The sequence below is a fragment of the Trichechus manatus genome, unplaced genomic scaffold, assembly GCF_000243295.1.
Source record: "Trichechus manatus latirostris isolate Lorelei unplaced genomic scaffold, TriManLat1.0 scaffold00066, whole genome shotgun sequence".
Lineage (NCBI taxonomy): Eukaryota > Metazoa > Chordata > Mammalia > Sirenia > Trichechidae > Trichechus > Trichechus manatus.
The window spans coordinates 10270411-10289586 of NW_004444002.1; the positions used below are offsets into that span (position 1 = coordinate 10270411).

The 19176-nt window shown below is 40.1% G+C and overlaps 1 protein-coding gene across 6 annotated transcripts in view; it reads right to left on the reverse strand.

Moving 5' to 3' along the window:
* ENOX2 (ecto-NOX disulfide-thiol exchanger 2) overlaps positions 1–19176 on the reverse strand; it is a 312866-nt gene that overhangs the window by 57050 nt on the left and 236640 nt on the right. For 5 of the 6 annotated variants that reach the window (XR_002824593.1, XM_023734304.1, XM_023734302.1 and 2 more), the window contains one exon: positions 13564–13698. Coding sequence is in view for 5 of the 6 variants with exons in the window: in XM_023734304.1 (XP_023590072.1) it covers positions 13564–13660 (97 nt within the window). In the remaining variant the exon portion in view is untranslated. Of the gene's footprint in view, positions 1–13563; positions 13699–13996; positions 14198–19176 lie in introns of all 6 variants that reach the window. The other variant, XM_023734303.1, reaches the window with a different exon arrangement.

Below are 19176 nucleotides of genomic sequence, written 5' to 3' on the forward strand. Positions count from 1 at the left end.
GGGGCGTCCCCTGTCCTCCCACATGCCTCTCATCCTGAGATGTCAAGACACTGGGAATGTTCGGGGGAGAAAAAAAAACATTTCCTCCAAGAGGAGTTCTTATTTTTCTGAAAGCATGTTTACTTTGGGTCCTCATATGTCATCTCCCCCAACACGCATGTGTCTGCATGTACATATGCACATGCACACACACACATTTCTTCCCTCCCTGTGGCTCTCTACTCTCCTCCAATAGTATTTACATGACCCTGAGGAAAATTTCTTAATATCTCTGTGCCTCAATTTCCCTTCAGGTAAATGTACAGATAAATAATGACATTTAGTTCAAAGGATGAAAGGACAGAACAGATATGAAAACTTCTGGTGTGACAGGTGCTCCTGATAGGTAAATTTTCATCCTTTTGTTCAAAACATACATACACACACTGATAAATTCACTGATTCAGGCATTCATTCCCACATTCCACAAACACTTGTTATAATCCTCCTATACATCAGGCTCTATGCAGGTAAGGGGTCTAGGACTCCCTTTTGATCTTGGAGAATTTAAGGCCCCTGACAGCCTTTCTGTCGTCCTATGCCGTAGAATTTAAGAGCACTGTGGTTAAGAATGCCATTTATGTCTGGAAAATTTGATTTCTTGTGCAAAATATTTTGGAGAAATTGTTAACATTATCTCACCCATTTGCAAACTAACTTTCGTTAGGAAAAGATCAGATTAGATTGTGTGCCAACTTAACAATCACATGTATTTTTCCCCTCCTACTGAAATGTTTGTCTTCCTTTTATTGTTCTGCCTGTCTGCTCATTATTATTCATATAGCTCTGTCACTCACAACTCTACCTTACCACAGATTACAGAAACATCAGCTCATTAAACAAGTTCTGCCACTTCAACTGAGAAGGAAATGTCTGTCTCCATGTACTGTCTACTAATAAATGGAGACAAACAAAAAACAAATACACAGGATAAATATAACTCCTGACTGATGCACTCCACTCTGCTGGTTGGTATGATTACATTAATATTTTATGCATTTCATTTAAAAGCAAATGTATTCATGACATACGGTTAAAGCCAGAGTAGATCAACTCCCCTTCTTCCTTGCATTCAGTATGTCAAGGGTACCTACCATAGGCTACAGTGCCCGGCAGGCCTTGCTAGGGGGGCAGGTTGTAAATGACATTTCAAAAGGCTCCATCACACTGATTATTTCTTTCATTTATCTTCAACTATCAAGCACCACAGTGGAAGTGGATTTCCAATGCCAACCAAGGAAGTAACCATTTTGAATCACAGACTTTATACAAGTATTGCAAAACCAAAAAAACCAAACCCATTGCTATCGAGTTGATTCCAATTCATAGTATTCCTGAACCTGAAAAGTCAAACAAGTCCAACAATTCAAAATACATCGGGAATAGAACACCAGAGAAATTCTTTCCCTTCTCCAGGCCCCTGGTCTGGCTTGAGGAGTACTGCCAACAAATACATGCTATTGCTTCTTATATTAGAAATTCAAATCTCTGAAAGGGATTTGAAATCATATAAAAGGATTTTGGAAAAGGCCAAGGTATGCTCCTAAAGTCATTTTCACAATTAATACTGTTAAATAAATGAATAAACAAACAAGCAAATAAAATTACTTAAATAAATAAATTCAGCAACATATCAAAAAAATAATTCACCATGATCAAGTGGGTTTTATACCAGGTATGCAGGGATGGTTCAACATTAGAAATACAATCAATAGACTCTATCACATAAATAAAACAAAAGACAAGAACCACATGATCTTATCAATGGATGCAGAAAAGGCATCTGACAAAGTCCAACACTCATTCATGATAAAAACTCTCAACAAAATAGGAACAGAAGGGAAATTCCTCAACATAATTAATGGCACTTATACAAAGCCAACAGCCAACATCATCCTAAATGGAGAAACTTTGAAAGCATTCCTCTTGAGAACAGGAACCAGACAAGGATGCCCTTTATCAACACTCTTATTCAACATTGTGCTGGAGGTTCTAGCCAGAGCAATTAGGGTTGAAAAAGAAATAAAGGGCATCCAAATTGGTAGGGAAGAACTCAAAGTACCTCTATTCGCAGATGATATGATCTTACACACAGAAAACCCAAAAGAATCCACAAGAAAATTACTGGAACTAATAGAAGATTTTAGCAAAGTATCAAGATACAAGATAAACATACAAAAATCAGGTGGATTCCTCTATGCCAAAAAAGAGAACTTCAAAATCAAATCAATACCATTTACAATAGCCCCCAAAGAGATAAAATACTTAGAAATAAATCTAACCAGAGATGTAAAAGACCTATACAATGAAAACTACAAGACACTACTGCAAGAAACCAAAAGAGACCTGCATAAGTGGAAAAACATTCCTTGCTCATGGATAGGAAGACTCAACATTGTGAAAATGTCAATTCTACCCAAAGCGATCTACAGATACAATGCAATCCCGATCCAAATTCCAACGGCATTTTTTAATGAGATGGAGAAACAAATCACCAACTTCATATGGAAAGGGAAGAGGCCCCAAATAAGTAAAGCATTACTGAAAAAGAACAACAAAGTAGGAGTCCTCACACTACCTGATTTTAGAACCTATTATACTGCCATGGTAGTCAAAACAGCCTGGTACTGGTACAACAACAGATACATAGACCAGTGGAACAGAAGTGAGAATCCAGACATAAATTCATCCACCCATGAGCAGCTGATATTTGACAAAGGCCCAAAGTCCGTTAATTGGGGAAAAGACAGTCTCTTTAACAAATGGTGCTGGCATAACTGGATACTCATCTGCAAAAAACTGAAACCAGACCCATACCTCACACCATGCACAAAAACTAACTCAAAATGGATCAAAGACCTAAATATAAAATCAAAAACAAGAAAGATCATGGAAGAAAAAATAGGGACAACACTAGGAGCCCTAATACATGGCATAAACACAATACAAACCATAAGTAATAATGCACAAGCACCAGAAGAGAGACTAGATAACTGGGAGCTCCTAAAAATCAAACACTTATGCTCATCACAAGACCTCTCCAAAAGAGTCAAAAGACAACCTACAGACTGGGAAAAAAAATTTTGGCTACAACAAATCTGACCAGTGTCTAATCTCTAAAGTCTACAAGATACTGCAGAACCTCAACAACAAAAAGACAAATAACCCAATTAAAAAATGGGCAAAGGATATGAACAGGCACTTTGCCAAAGAAGATATTCAGGCGGCTAACAGACACATTAAGAAACGCTCACGATCATTAGCCATTAGAGAAATGCAGATCAAAACTACAATGAGATATCATCTCACCCCAACAAGGCTAGCATTAATCCAAAAAACACAAACTAATAAATGCTGGAGAGGTTGTGGAGAGACTGGAACACTTATACACTTTTGGTGGGAATGTAAAATGGTACAACCACTTTGGAAATTGATTTGGCGCTTCCTTAAAAAGCTAGAAATACAAGTACCATACGATCCAGCAATCCCACTCCTTGGAATATATCCTAGAGAAATAAGAGCTGTCACACGAATAGATATATGCACACCCATGTTCACTGCGGCACTGTTCACAATAGCAAAAAGATGGAAACAACCTAGATGCCCATCAGCAGATGAATGGATAAACAAATTAAGGTATATTCACACAATGGAATACTATGCAATGATAAAGAACAACGATGAAGCCGTGAAACATCTTATAACATGGAAGAATCTGGGAGGCATTATGCTGAGTGAATTTAGTCAGTCACAGAAGGACAAATATTATATAAGACCACTATTATAAGAAGTCAAGAAAAGGTTTATACACAGAAGAAAACATTCTTTGATGGTTACGAAGGTGGGGAGGGAGGGTGAGGGTTATTCACTAACTAGATAGTAGACAAGAATTATCTTAGGTGAAGGGAAGGACAGCACACACTACAGGGGAAGTTGGCCCAACGGGGCTAAATCAAAGCTAAGAAGTTTCCTGAATACAACCAACTACTTCAAGGGACAGAGCAGCAGGGGCAGGGTCTGGGGACCATGCTTTCAGGGGACATCCAGGTCAATTGGCATAACAAAGTTTATTAAGAAAATATTCTGCATCCTACTTTGGTGAGTGGTGTCTGGGGTCTTAAAAGCTAGCAAGCGGCCATCTGAAATGCATCAGTTGGTCCTAACAACCTGGAGTAAAGGAGAAAGAAGAACACCAAACACACAAGTAAAGTATTAGCCCTAGAGGCAGAAACGGCCACATAGACCAGAGACTTCATCAGCCTGAGATCAGAAGAACTAGATGGTGCCCAGCTACCACCAATGACCACCCCGACAGGGAACACAGCAGAGAGTCCCTGATGGAGCAGGGGAAGGATGGGATGTAGAACTCAAATTCTGGTAAAAAGACCAGACATAATGGTCTGACTGAGACGGGAGGAACCCCGGAAACCATGGCTCCCGGACTCTCTTATCAACCCAAAACTAAAACAATTTATGAGGCCAGCTCTTCAGACAGGGATTGGACTGGACTGTGGGACATAACGCGATACTCGTGAGGAGTGTGCCTCTTAGCTCAAGTAGATACAAGAGACTAAACGGGCAGCTTCTGTCCAAAGGTGAGATGGGACAGCAGAGAGGGTTAGGAGCTGGTTGAATAGACCTGGGAAATCAGGGGTGGAAAGGAGGACTGTGCTGTCACAGTATAGGGAGAGCAATTAAGGTCACAGAACAATGTATGTATAAACTTTTGTATGAGAGACTAACTTGAATTGTAAACTTTCACTTAAACTATAACAATAAAAATAAAAAGAAAGGTAGCCTGGCTGAGCTGTGAGATGATCCTGGCCTTATCACCAGCTCTCTGGAAACAGATCACAAATTCCCAATGTTTTGCACTATGACTCTCAAATTCTACCAACATCTGTCCTGCTCCAGAATAGTTTCTGAATACTTGTTTCAGCCCAGCTGGAAAGTTGAGGCAAGGCCTGGCTAATGGACAATAACAAACAAGGTAGCAGACTGGGCTTGAACAGGTTACGTAGCATAATTTCAGTTCAGAAAAGCTCTTCCCCCAAAATCTGACTTTGATCTCACATTTCCACCAAAGGAGTTTTATTACTTTAGCAGGAGTTTTTGTAAATGTCTACCTTTCCAGCTCATCTTCCCTCTACTCCTTCCTATTTATTTGCACTGTGTTCTTACCTTCTTAGAACATTTGACAAGTTCAGGGTCATGCCCTCAACTCTCATGCAGCTTTGGAGGGACATTAATGAGACACTTCCCACTACATCGGTGGTCCTCAAATGTCTGGATTTTAGAGATGAATAAAATAAACTACATACATACATATATTTAAGGTTGCCAACCTCTTAATTTGTCAAGGAAAGACATAGAGACCAACAACAACAAAAAGAAACTAACCAATATACTATCGTCATTCATGCAGCTCATAAAAGGCAGAATATTTTTTAAAGGCAAAAATATAGGAAGTCTATAATCTCAGAATAAAGGCCAGAACATTCAATTGAGCAAATTTAGCTTCATGACAAATCACTATATTCTTACTTTCTGACATTTTGCATCAGATTAGGGAAAGTAATAGTATCAACTGGTCCTGGGCTACAAACCAGTATTTATGTTCCGGGATCAATTAACTACCTCACTTGGTCTGTACTCCTCTATCAAACTCCAAGTGAAAAATTTCTTTCAGACCCAAAATGCCACACACACAAAAAGGTAACAAGGGCTATGAAAAATTTCAAATTCTCTGAAGACTGGTATATTTCCTCTTCATGGAAAATGCAAATTATAGAACTGAGCAGATTTCCCTTTTTTGTTTTGGCTGCCTGGTCAGAGGGGCAGCTCAACTTTAGAAACTGGATGGGATCCTATGACCTACACTTGTGAATACTAATTAACCTCCCTATCTGGTCTTTACCTGCCATTTTCATTTATATTTTTCCAGATGCTGATTTATTTCATTTATAATTTTTCTATTTTACTGCAATCTTTCTTATAAGCTGCCTCAAACTCTTTGTAGAATGAGGTGATAATACAAATATAACTGAAATCAATAATTAACCATTCTCTTCATAGTGTGTACTCTTGCATGCCTTCTTGTCATTGATGCCACTGTTTCCTCTGCCTGGACTGTTCTTAGTTCCCCTTTTTATCTGACACACTTCTATATGTTCCTGGAGACCCAGATCTTCTATGAAACTTTTCTGACCACCATTGTCTACCTACCACTCCCCGTAGTCCATCGTGGCTTCAACAATACTTTTGTACATGTTTCTATCGTGTCACTTGTTACACTGCTGTTGTGTTGGGTGCCACCGTCAAAAGTCAATTCATTGTAGTGTTATGATATTTACTTTGCTGCTTCTGCCACTGGACTCTGAGCTTGAAGGCAAGGATTGAACATGCCGATTTTGGATCCCCTTGACCTAGCTAAATCTATTTTTAATGAATTAATGAATGGATGGATGAATAAAAGAACAAATGAACTAAATGGATGAGAAAACTTTGAGCTGTTGTCATTCAAGAGTCAGCTCATATTTGTGAACCGGTTTTATTAAGGAGAAAACATGGGGGTTTTAAAAATACTGGAGTCAGTATGCTTCATGAGGGCAGGAATCTTTGTCTCTTTTGTTCACAGCTTTATCTTCAGAGTTTCTCATTAAAAAAAAAAAAAACCCGTTGCCATCGAGTTGATTCTGACTCATAGTGGCCCCATAGGATTGGGCAGAACTGCGCCATAGGGTTTCTAAGAAGTGCCTGGTGGATTCAAACTGCCGATCTATTGGTTAACAGCCATAGCTCTTAACCATTATGCCACCAGGGTTTCCATACAACAGGCCTCGGTAAATATTTGTTTTATAAATGAATGGATAAATGAACGAACAAATGAACGAACGAACAAATGGTCTCACTCAGACCACTCTTCCTAACAGTTTCCATGGGGAGTATTGAGAGAGCCATCACAGGGTAGGATTCAACCTTGTTTTGAAGAGACATTAATTCTACTGAGTATAATGTTTTATGTATTGCTGGCTCTTGATGAAATGCCCACCATGATGATGACCAGTGCTCTCTTCTCAGGATCTCAACCTTATTGGCCACTGAAGGCACACTCTATTTGCAGAACATATTAAAAATACCATAAACTCAATCTGTATGCTGAGCAAATAATACAAGAAGCTGGACTATATGAAGAAGAATGAGGCATCAGGATTGGAGGAAGACTCATTAACAACCTGCGCTATGCAGATGACACAACTTTGTTTGCTGAAAGCGAAGAGGACTTGAAGCACTTACTGATGAAGATCAAAGACCACAGCCTTCAGTATGGATTACACTTCAACATAAAGAAAACAAAAACCTTCATAATTGGAACAATAAGCAACAGTATGATAAAGGGAGAAAAGATTGAAGTAGGATTTCATTTTACTTGGATCCACTTGGATCAACACTCATGGAAGCAGCAGTCAAGAAATCAAAGGACGTATTGCATTGGGCAAATCTGCAAAATAGCTCTTCAAAGCACTGAAAAGCAAAGATGTCACTTTGAGGACTAAGGTGTGCCTCAGCCAAGCCTTGGTATTTTCAATTGCCTCATATGCATGCGAAAGCTGGACAATGAATAAGGAAAACTGAAGAAGAATTGATGCCTTTGAATTATGGTGTTGGTGAAGAATATTGAATATACCATGGACTGTAATAAGAACAAACAAATCTGTCTTGGAAGAAGTACAGCCAGAATGCTCCTTAGAAGCAAGGATGGTGAGACTTTGTCTCACATACTTTGGCATGTTGTCAGGAGGGACCAATCCCTGGAGAAGGACATCATGCTTGGTAAAGAAGAGTCAGCGAAAAAGAGGAAGACCCTCAACGAGATGGACTGACACAGTGGCTGCAACAATGGGCTCAAGCATAACAATGATTGTGAGGATGGCACATGACTGGGCAGCATTTCATTCTGTTGTACAGAGGGTCGCTATGAGTTGGAACTGAGTCGACAGCACCTAACAACAACAACAGAAACCCAAGTCTGGGCCTCCTTGAGGAGTTTGCGGAGCAGTGACCTGTCATGTCTCACACATCCCCATTCCTTTTCTTTGTTCCCATCAGAGCTGGCCAGCTGGGTCCAGTGAGAACTGCCTCCTTAAGAATGACAATGCTCACAGATGGGCAGGGTCTTGCTCTGGACGTAAGGTCCACATTTCCCAGTATCTCTCATTATGGAGGAGGTATAGTCAATATGCCGGAGACACCATAATTTGCGACTCTCCTCCTCTGGGACTTCACAGGCTCCACACTCAGCTGTTAAGGATTTTTTAATTGAGGGAAAAAAATAAACGAAGCAGCAGGAGCATTCATTGAGTACCCCTTAATCGGTCCATCCCTGGATTCATCTGGGATGACTGGAGCAGAACAGTGCTCCTTAACCAGAAGGCCTGACTCTTTTTGGTTTCTCTCTTCATATGAAAACTAACAAGTCATATTTGACCAGCTTAGAAAAGCAAATACTCTGCAGGGAAGACAACTGCCAGCCAGAGGGAACTTCTCGAACTGCCATCATTGTGGATTAACTTTATTGAACAGAAGCTGCATGGAACACCATATTACATGAAAGGGAGCTCCATACCAAACCCCAGAGATGGCCTGGCTCTGCTCCCCACTCAACGAACATAATAAGCCAGATATTACCCTGACGACAGGTATGCGTCCAAGAGCCTCAGCATCCATGACAGTATAGATTTGAGCTCTCTGGGGGGAGTCAAGGAAGCTTATGTATCATTGGTTTTTCATCAACGTCAAAAGCCTTTTCTATTGCAACAGATAGGCCAGAGGAGACAGGACAAACAGAAGTCTGCTGGCTCAGTAGGAAACCTCCTGAGGGTCAGAAAAGTAGCTGAATTATTGAGCCATCAATAGGTGACCCTGGGAACAGCTCCCTGTGGCTCAATTGCTCCTTTTTCCATTTTAAGGAATCCTGAGGGTGGGGAGAGGATTAGGGGAGAACCATTTTATCAGTTCTCCTTCAGTTAAAACATAAAATAATAAAAATGGCAGGCACCATGCACCCCAGACCTTGGCAAGAAGAATAGGCAGCACTGGCGTGTGGTGCCAATAGTTCATTTCCGTGGACACGCCACCAGATTTACAGAGGCAGTCATCAGCACTGTCAGAAACATACTGCTCTCTTCACCAGCCATTGTCTAGTTCTTCTCCAGGGAAAAAACTCACCTCCTGCATTAGTTATCCTCCACTGTTGTTAAGTTTACAAATGAGCCACAATTCACCTTTTAGTGAGCCATATGTCAGATGTATACTTGGAATAATGATAATAAACCAAAAAAGAAAACAAATCCATTGCCATTGAGTCGATTCCTACTCATAGCAACCCTATAGGACAGAGTACAACTGCCTCATAGAGTTTCCAAGGAGCGCCTGGTGGATTTGAACTGCCTACCTTTAGCAGCTGTAGCACTTAACCACTATGCCACCAGGGTTTCCATAATGATAATAGCTGACGTATATTGAGGGCTTACTATGAGCCAGGCATCGTTCAAAGGCTTTACAGGTATTAATTCATAACAAGCCCATGATATGGGTACTATTATTGTCTCCATTTTACAGATGTAGAAACTGAGGCATAGAGAGGTTAAGTAATTTGCCAAAGGTCACATGGCTACTTAATGGCAAAGCAGGGATTTGAACCTAGGCACTCTGGATCCAGAGCCCATGCTGTAATCTCATGGTAAACTGTCTTCCTAAAATGAGAGGAGAAAATCAGCTCACATATAACTCAAATGATTTTACACACAAAGTATGTCTTAGCCAGATGCTATTGCCCAATGTACTTTCCAGACAATAAGGGTGCTGCTGAATGAAATATCTAAGACCAGGTTTCCAAGGAGTCAAGCAGCTCTCCCTGCAGCACAGCTGCAAGATCACTGAAATGCAAGGTTGAGGGGGACCCTGAAAAGCCGTTTCTTCATAGTCCTTAAGAAAACAAGATGTAGGCAAAGGGAGATAGAGGTGGAAATGAAACTCATCCTTGAGGTTCAAATGTCTGGTTGGAGCTGGATGTGGAGAATGCTCATTAGAGCTGGCAGCGGCTGCATAGAGCCCAAATGCTTTCAATTTAAATGGCATCTTAGCAGCCATCTGAAGGAAGTATTTTGGTACCTCTTTTACCTCAAAGAGCATATTGTATTACTAATAGTAATAATAATGGCAACAGTTAACCTTTACTGAGTGCTTATTATATGCCAAGTATTGTGCTAAGTACATTATTTAATCTTCACAGCAATCCCATGAGGTAGATACTATTATTACAACCCTTTTACAGATGAAGAAACCAAGGCACAGAGAGGTCAAGTCCTGTTCAAGGTCACACAGCTAGCAAGTGGCAGAGCCAGGATTCAAACCCAAACAGTCTGACTTTAGGGCCTGTGTTGTTAAACACAGAGAAATAGCCTCTGAGCTACTGTTAAGAAGACTTACCCCAATTTTCTAGGCCTATTATTGACCCCAGGAGTCCCTGGGTGGCACAAACAGTTAAGTGTTCAACTACTAACCAAAAGTTGGTGGTCTGAACTCACCCAGAGGTGCCTCAGAAGAAAGGCCTGGAGATTTGCTTCCAAACGGTTACAGCTTTGAAAACCCTATGGAGCAGTTCTACTCTGAACACATGGGGTCGCCATGAGTCAGAGTTGACTTGATGGCAACTTTTTTTTTTTTTAATTATTGACCCCAGCTTAAGCTTTGGGCCTGTAATCTCCTAGGCCTTTTCTGCTCCACATTATAGACAGGTGTCTAAGCACTGAAGATTACTTTGTGAGTGTAGGTTGATGCTTAAATGTGGTAATTTACAATGTACCTGGTTAAGTTAACAGTCCACAGCTCTGTGCAGGGCCCCCCCTAGCCTCAGAGCAGAGTTGGCCTCAAGATTTTTGCTGGGGCATTTACCTATACAATTCAAACTGCCATAAACTGGGAATGTTTCGGCCAAATCAGGTTGTCTAGTCACCCTAGACTCTAAGAGATTGTGACTCAGAATCACTCCACGTGGAGCTATAATATATAAGCAATATAGAAAAAGAGGAAGACCCTCAACGAGACGGATTGACACAGTGGCTGCAGCAATGGGCTCAAGCATAACAATGATTGAGAGGATGGTGCAGGACCAGGTAGTGTTTCGTTCTACTGTACATAGGGTCACTATGAGTCAGAACTGACTTGACAGCACCTAACATCAACAACAACAATATAGTTTAAATACTATTATAATGAAATAATAAAAGAATAAATAAAAATACCCACTGCTTCCTTTAGAGACATTTATGAGAAATATAGTGATAATGATTTAAAAAGTATTTTAACAACTGACATTTTTGAGCACTAGTTGTGCTAAGCACTTTATATATATAGACTATCTCAACTAATTCACTCTATATATATAGACTACCTCATCTAATTCACTGTATACATATAGACTATCTCATCTAATTCTCACAACAACCCTAGAAGGCAGGCACTATTAGCCTGACTTTACGGATGAGAAAATTGGGTCTCATAACAGGCACACAACTGCCCAAGATCAAACAGTGAAAGAAACAGGCTTAGAACCCAAGCAGATTGACCCCAGAGGCTGAGCGCTTAACCACTGTACAAGACTGGCTCCTGCGCTAACACCTGCTGGTCCACTAGTCATTTAAAACCCAAGGAGATCCATGGTCCAATAATTCTAGCCCTCAAAGGGTCCCCGGTTGTTCATTTCAGTAAAGGCTTTGAACCAGTCTGGTTCAACCCCCTGCTGAGAATTTGCATTTCTAACAAGTTCCCAGGAAGTTATAAATAAGAATCACCTGGGGATCCTGTTAAATTGTAGATTCAGATTCAGTATATCTGGAGGTGGAAATGCAAATTCTCAGCAGGGGTGCTAACCAGAATGAACCGGGTTGGAAGCCCTGATTTCAATTATGGTTGGTCCAATGGAGCAGGATGCAGCCCAGTCATGAGAATTAGTCTGGTGGAACGGTTCTTCAGCTCTGCCAAATATAGAATCCAAGCTCCTTTTTTTTCCACACTTCTCATTCACGTACTTTGTTTCTTAATTTTTAACTACTTTTTTGTTTCTTAGATTTCAATGTAATAACATTTCTCAAATTATTACTATTGTTGTCTCCTACCCCACCTCATCCTCATTATAACCTGTAAGCATTTAAGATTTGGGCTGGAATTATGAAATTTTGGCTGGGGAGGGGACAGTAGCTAACTGTATCAATAAATGACAGAAAAAATGACATCACTCCAGATGCGTGTTTCTCAACTTCAATGTGTATGTGAATCATCTTGAGGACCTTGTTAAGATGCAGTTTCTGATTCTGGAGGTCTGGGGTAGGGCCTGAGATTCTGGAATTCTAAACAGTTCCTGGGCTGTGCAGACCACACTTTGAGTAGCAAGGTTCTAGACTGGCCTGGTCCTCTCAGGCTTTTAAATAAGATCATAATGAAATAAATCCAGGGAGATTAATGCTTAGGCTGTTTAAAAAGCCACCTCAGGCCTCCTGAGATGTCAATTCCCTAAGTTATTCACAAACCCATTTTAATCATTAATAGCTCCGACTATTCAGGAAGATTTTTTACACCTAAACTAAACCCTTCATATACTTTGGCATTTTTCTTTTGATTTTTCTTTAGTGGAGATGGAGTTAGTCCATCATGTCCATTCTCTTAAGGGTTACTTTGTTTAAAAAAAAATGTAAACAGTTATTCAATTTTAAAAATAACTTTTGGGATTATCCTCACCATCTCCTTTTTTCTCTTTAGGAATCTAAGCTCAGCGGTTAAGTGTTCGGCTGCTAACCAAGAGGCTGGCAGTTTGAATCCACCAGCCACTCCTTGGAAACATTGTGGGGCAGTTCTACTCTGTCTTATAGGGTTGCTATGAGCCGGAATCCACTTGATGGCAAACAGTTTGGTTTTTCTGTTTAAGTCATTGTGGAATCCCTGGGTGGTGCAAAATGGTTAACACACTTGGCATGTCAGAAGAAAGGCCTGGTGATCTACTTCTGAAAAATCAGCCACTGAAAACCTTATGGAGCACAGTTCTACTCTTGACACACATGAGGTCGCCATGAGTTGGAAGCCACTCGATAGCAACTTTTTTTTAAGTCAGTTATATCCACCAATTCTCTTTCCATCTCCATGTTTATTTGCCTCTTCTAAGAAATCTACAAATTAGACAAGCTTTGTATTCCCTTGCCAAAACCCTCTTGCGTTTTATTTTAATGAGCTGTTTAAATATTCAATGACCCTATCTCCACTAGTTATGCCCCAGCTTGCCCAAAGTGCAATGGGGAGTACACTGGTAGCTACTGGCTACCCAGTCTATAAAGCTCATATTACAAAAATGCACACTCTAGGCAGAATCTGGGAAATGCCATCTTCAAAATAAGTTGTGTCATACTGCTATATTTATTACCACATGGTCAATAAAAAGAAGCACTTGTGAGGTGATTAAAAATAGCATACCAGGTAAAATTGGTTGTCCAGCAATTCCCATCGGTGTCATTCCAAGATTATTCATTGCTGTGGCCCATGCAGTTGGATCAGACATAGGAAGTGTCATTGCAGTAGAGTCCACATTCAGAGTTCTACTATTATCAGCTGAAAGAAATGATAAGCAAAATAATTTGTTGTCTTAAGATTCCAGTATCTACTCTACTTATCAATATGTAAACTCTGGCAAACCCTTTACAGTAATGGTCTGATGAGTGGTGGATAAGGCCTCAATTTCAAGTTTCTTACAAAGGTTAAAACAATACAGACTGAACTGGCAGGAAGTCATGGAATTTGAAAGCAGTTTATCAGATGATATTTAGTGTAAGAGTTTCTTCCCTCCCTCCATCCCTCCCTTTATTCCTTCTTTCCTCCCACCCCACCTATTTTTTTCATGTATACACACCACAGGAGCTTGGGATGATTAAAGGTTTCCTGTTCTTCTCATAGTCTACTTGAATATGATTACTTCAGCAGCTTCCATCCAAACTACTCATGCATGCAAACCAAGAAAAACCATCCAAGGGCTTCCGCAGTTGGCAGTAAAAAATGAAAATTATACTCCTGATGCAATTTCATATCTTTGAGGCAGTACCATTGAATAGAGCTGGATATATAATCAAGAGACATCAAATTAGCCAATTGACTACTTTTGGGGTTACGGAAATACTGGAGAAAAAGCAGACAGGAGACGTAGTCCCTGCCCTCAAGGGTTGCACACAGTCTATTGGAGAGACTGATGATGATGGTGATGACTATTACTATTATTACTAGTATCACCACTTGTACCACTATTACCATTAGTAATTATTGAACACTTACCATATGTTAGGTAAAGCACTTGACAGACATTATTTTCATTCAACTCTCAGAACAACCCTTTGAGATAGAGACTATTTATATCTCCATAGATAAGAGGTTTAGAAAAGTCACGTGTATCAGGATGTATGCTTTTACCCACTATGCTTTACTATCTCCAATTAAGCAAATAGCAAACAATGAAATACTTGAATGATATAGACCAGAAATGTTACTGAAATTTGAGGAATGAAGAGCTACTGTGGCCTAAGTAAGTATGAAAGGTTCCATGCAGAAGACAGTAGTTGAAAGGATGGAGTAGATTTCTATAGATCGTGCCTTGGGTGATAGGTAGGAATTGGATAGGTAAAGAAGGCGGCGGGGGCGGGGGAGGCATTCCAGGAGCAGGGATGACATAAGCAAAGACACAGAAGCAGGTGACATATGCATATGCATGTACATATTGCACAGCTGGGAGAGATATAGTCTTAGTCATCTGAACACAAAAAAGACTTTTATTTTGAGAAATTTCCCTCTGACTACTAATACCCAGAGGAAAAACTTTCCATGGCTTTCCTCCTACCTCCCAGTATGTATTTCTGCCAGTTATACCCCTGAAGGCAACTCTGTTCTAATAGTAGCGCATTAATGTCCATCACATCCTTCCAACCTGGCAACATCAGGGATGATCCTTGGTCAGGCTATTTATACTTGTGCTATTTTGGTCACTGATTGGTCAGAATAAGCAAATGTCCAAAAGCACTATTTACTGAAATATAATTTTTGTGATTATTCTATGCTGCCCATGCCTCCTCCCCTACAAACCACACACACACACACACACACACACACCTCACAGAGCAACTGATGGACCTAAGCATTCATTACTGCAGTCAGAAGTCTGATTTCAGAACCTGTGATTTCTCCATCTGCAGGAACTCTAGCCCTCACACTCAGTTTTCAGTGCTCTCTCATAAACGTGTATCACAAGGCTAGAAATAGCCTCCTTGTAAATGTTATCAAGAAAGCAAATATGGGTCATCAAATATCCTTTGGGTCAAGAGTTTATATAGTGATAGTTAGGTCTACTTGGAATCCCAATTCCCAATCAGGGGAGATAAGTATTTAAGGAATGTTTTAGCTACAAGGAACCCTGAGGTGAGTGATTAAGCACTTGGCCACTAACTGAGACGTTGGCGGCTTGAACCCACCAGCCGCTCTGCGGCAGAAAGATGTGGCAGTCTGCTTCTGTAAAGATTTATAGCCTTGGAAACCCTATGCAGCAGTTCTACTCTGTCCTATAGAGTCGCTATGAGTTGGAATTGACTCCATAGCAGCAGATTTATTTTTTTATAGCTGGAAGAGGAGTCCCTGGATGATGCAAACGGTTAAGCACTTGACTACTAACTTAAAGGTTGAAGGTTTGAACCCACCCAGAGGTGACTCAGAAGAAAATCTTGGCGATCTACTCCCAAAATCCTATAGAGTGCAGTTCCACTCTATACACATGGGGTCTCCATGAGTCGGAATCGACTTGATGGCAACTGGTTTGGTTTTTTTGGTATAGCTGGAAGGGCCTTTAGAGATTACTGAGTTCACACCCTGATGTTCTCTGGTGGCTGCAGAATGACTCACAGCGGTAACTACTAGATTCAGAAGGACTGGACATCAATGCCAAAATTAATTTCATGTAGCAGTTTGGCTAGTCATTGGCTCTGCAGTACTGGGAAATATAAGAGAATTAGGAACTCTTCCCAGTAAAGGATTTTGAGATCAAAGGATGAAAATTTACAATGTACCAACATAACAACTTTGGACTAATCTGAGCATTGGAGTGGGGAGAATGATCCAAATTTTCAGTTTAAAAAAAAATACTGTGAGGTACTTTTTCAAAATATATAGCAATTCAAAGTGCCTGTTAAAATGTTAGCAAGTAGAGGTCCTGATAGGCTTGCTTACATGAACTTATAAGGAACATGTGTAATTAACACCATTATTTTTCCACAATGAATGTGGTTCTTTAGTTCTTAAGAAGTTCTGTCTTCAATGCCTGTCTCATCTCCATCCCCTCCCCCAACATCTATCTCCACCTGTCATATCCTACTCATTTTTCAAGGGTCATCTCAAATGCCACCTTGTCTGTGAAGCCACTTCACTGGAATTAATTACTCCTTCCTATGTGTTTGAATAGCATTTTATCTAGAATTTAATTTTCATGTGCTTGTTAATTCATTCATTCCCTCCTTTCCCCCAACCAAACTTGTAGTGAGTCTTACTATATGCTGAGTCCTATGCTACAGACTAGGAACAAAACTCATTTACTGCTCTGGAAGAACACACAATATAGTGAGCCACACAGACATAAAAACCACCAAATATAAATTACTGTAATAAGTGCTGTAATAAAACTAGGAGTAAACTGCTATGGGAACACAGAAGGTGTGATTAAATCTGCTAGAATAAATTCTGTGTATGTATGGGGTTGGAAGGTGGAGGAGATGAAGAAAGCCAGGAAAACCTTCACTGAGAAGGAGTCATTTGAAATTAGTCATTAGGGAAAGTTGGGTAGAAGAACATTCCAGGAAGCAGGCAAAACTGAGCATTTACACTTGACTGCCTTGTATTATCTGTCAGTTTAGTTTGTCGCACTGTGGTGCTTGCATGTGGCTGTGATGCTGGAAGCTATGCCACCAGTATTTCAAATACCAGCAGGGTCACCAATGATGGAGAGGTTTCAGCAGAACTTCCAGACTAAGACAGACTAGGAAGAAGGATCTGACGATCTACTTCTAGAAAAATGAGCCAGTGAAAACCTTATGACTAGCAGCAGAACACTGTCTGATACAGTGCCGGAAGATGAGCCCCTCAGGTTAGAAGGCACTCAAAATACGACCGGGGAAGAGCTGCCTCCTCAAAGCAGAATCGACCTTAATGACGTGGATGGAGTCAAGCTTTCAGGACCTTCATTTGCTGAAGTAGCATGACTCAAAATAGAAGAAACTGCTGCAAACATCCATTAATAATCAGAACGTGGAATGTACAAAGGATGAATCTAGGAAGATTGGAAATTGTCAAAAACGAAATGGAACATGTAAATATCGATATCCTAGACATTGGTGAGCTAAAATGGACTGGTTTTGGCCATTCTGAATCAGACAATCGTACGGTCTACTATGCCAGGAATGACAAATTGAAGAGGAATGGTGTCGCATTCATCATCAAAAAGAACATTTCAAGATCCGTCCTGAAATACAACTCTGTCAGTGATAGGATAATATCCATATGCCTACAAGGAAGACCAGATAATATGAATATTATTCAAATCTATGCACCAAACACTAAAGTTAAAGATGAGAAAATTAAAGATTTTTACTAGCTTCTGCAGTCTGAAATTGATCAAACATGCGATCAAGATGAATTGATAATTACTGGTGATTGTAATGCGAAAGTTGGAAACAAAGAAGGAATGGTAGTTGGAAAATATGGTGTTGGTGACAGAAACAACACATGATAAAATTTTGCAAGACCAACGAGTTATTCATTGCAAATACCTTTCTGCAACAATGTAAACAGCGACTATACACATGGACCTCACCTGATGGAATACACAGGCATTAAATCGACTACATCTGTGGAAAGAGATGATGGAAAAGCTCAGTATCATCAGTCAGAACAAGTCTGAGGCTGACTGTGGAACAGATCATCAATTACTCATACGCAAGTTCAAGTTGAAGCTGAGGAAAATTAAAACAAGTCTGGGGGAGCCAAAATATGACCTTGAGTATATCCCACCTGAATTTGGATACCATCTCAAGAATAGATTTGATGCACTGAACACTAATGACTGAAGACCAGACGAGTTATGGGATGACTTCAAAGACATCATACATGAAGAAAGCAAAAGGTCTTTAAAAAGACAGAAAAGAAAGAAAAGACCAAAATGGATGCAAGAAGAGACTCTGAAACTTGCTCTTGAATATAGAGTAGCTAAAGCAAATGGAAGAAATGATGGAGCAAAAAGTTGAATGGAAGATTTCAAAGGGTGGCTTGAGAAGACAAAATAAAGTATTATAACGACATGGGCAAAGACCCGGAGTTAGAAAATAAAAAGGGAAGGACATGCTCAGTATTTGTCAAGCTGAAAGAACAGAAGAAAAAATTCAAGCCTCGAGTTGCAATTCTGAAGGATTCTATGGGCAAAATATTGAACAATGCAGGAAGCACCAAAAGAAGATGGAAGGAATACACAGGGTCACTGTACCAAAAAGAACTGGTCAATGTTCAACCATTTCAGGAGGTATCATATGATCAAAAACCAATGGTACTGAAGGAAGAAGTCCAAGCTGCACTGATGGCACTGGTGAAAAACAAGGCTCCAAGAATTGATGGAATACCAATTGAGATGTTTCAACAAACATATGCAGCATTGGAGGTGCTCACTTGGCTATACCAAGAAATTCAGAAGATAGCTACCTGGCCAACAGACTGGAAGAGATCCATATTTCTGCCCATTCCAAAGAAAGGTGATTCAACAGAATGTGGAAATTATCGAACAATACCATTACTATCACTCCCAAGTAAAATTTTGCTGAAGATAATTCAAAAACAGTTGCAGCAGTACATTGACAGGGAACTGCCAGAAATTCAAGCCAGATTCAGAAGAGGACGTGGAATCAGGGATATCGTTGCCGATGTGAGATGGATCTTGGCTGAAAGCAGAGAATACCAGAAAGATGTTTACCTGTGTTTTATTGACTATGCAAAGGCATTCGACTGTGTGGATCATAA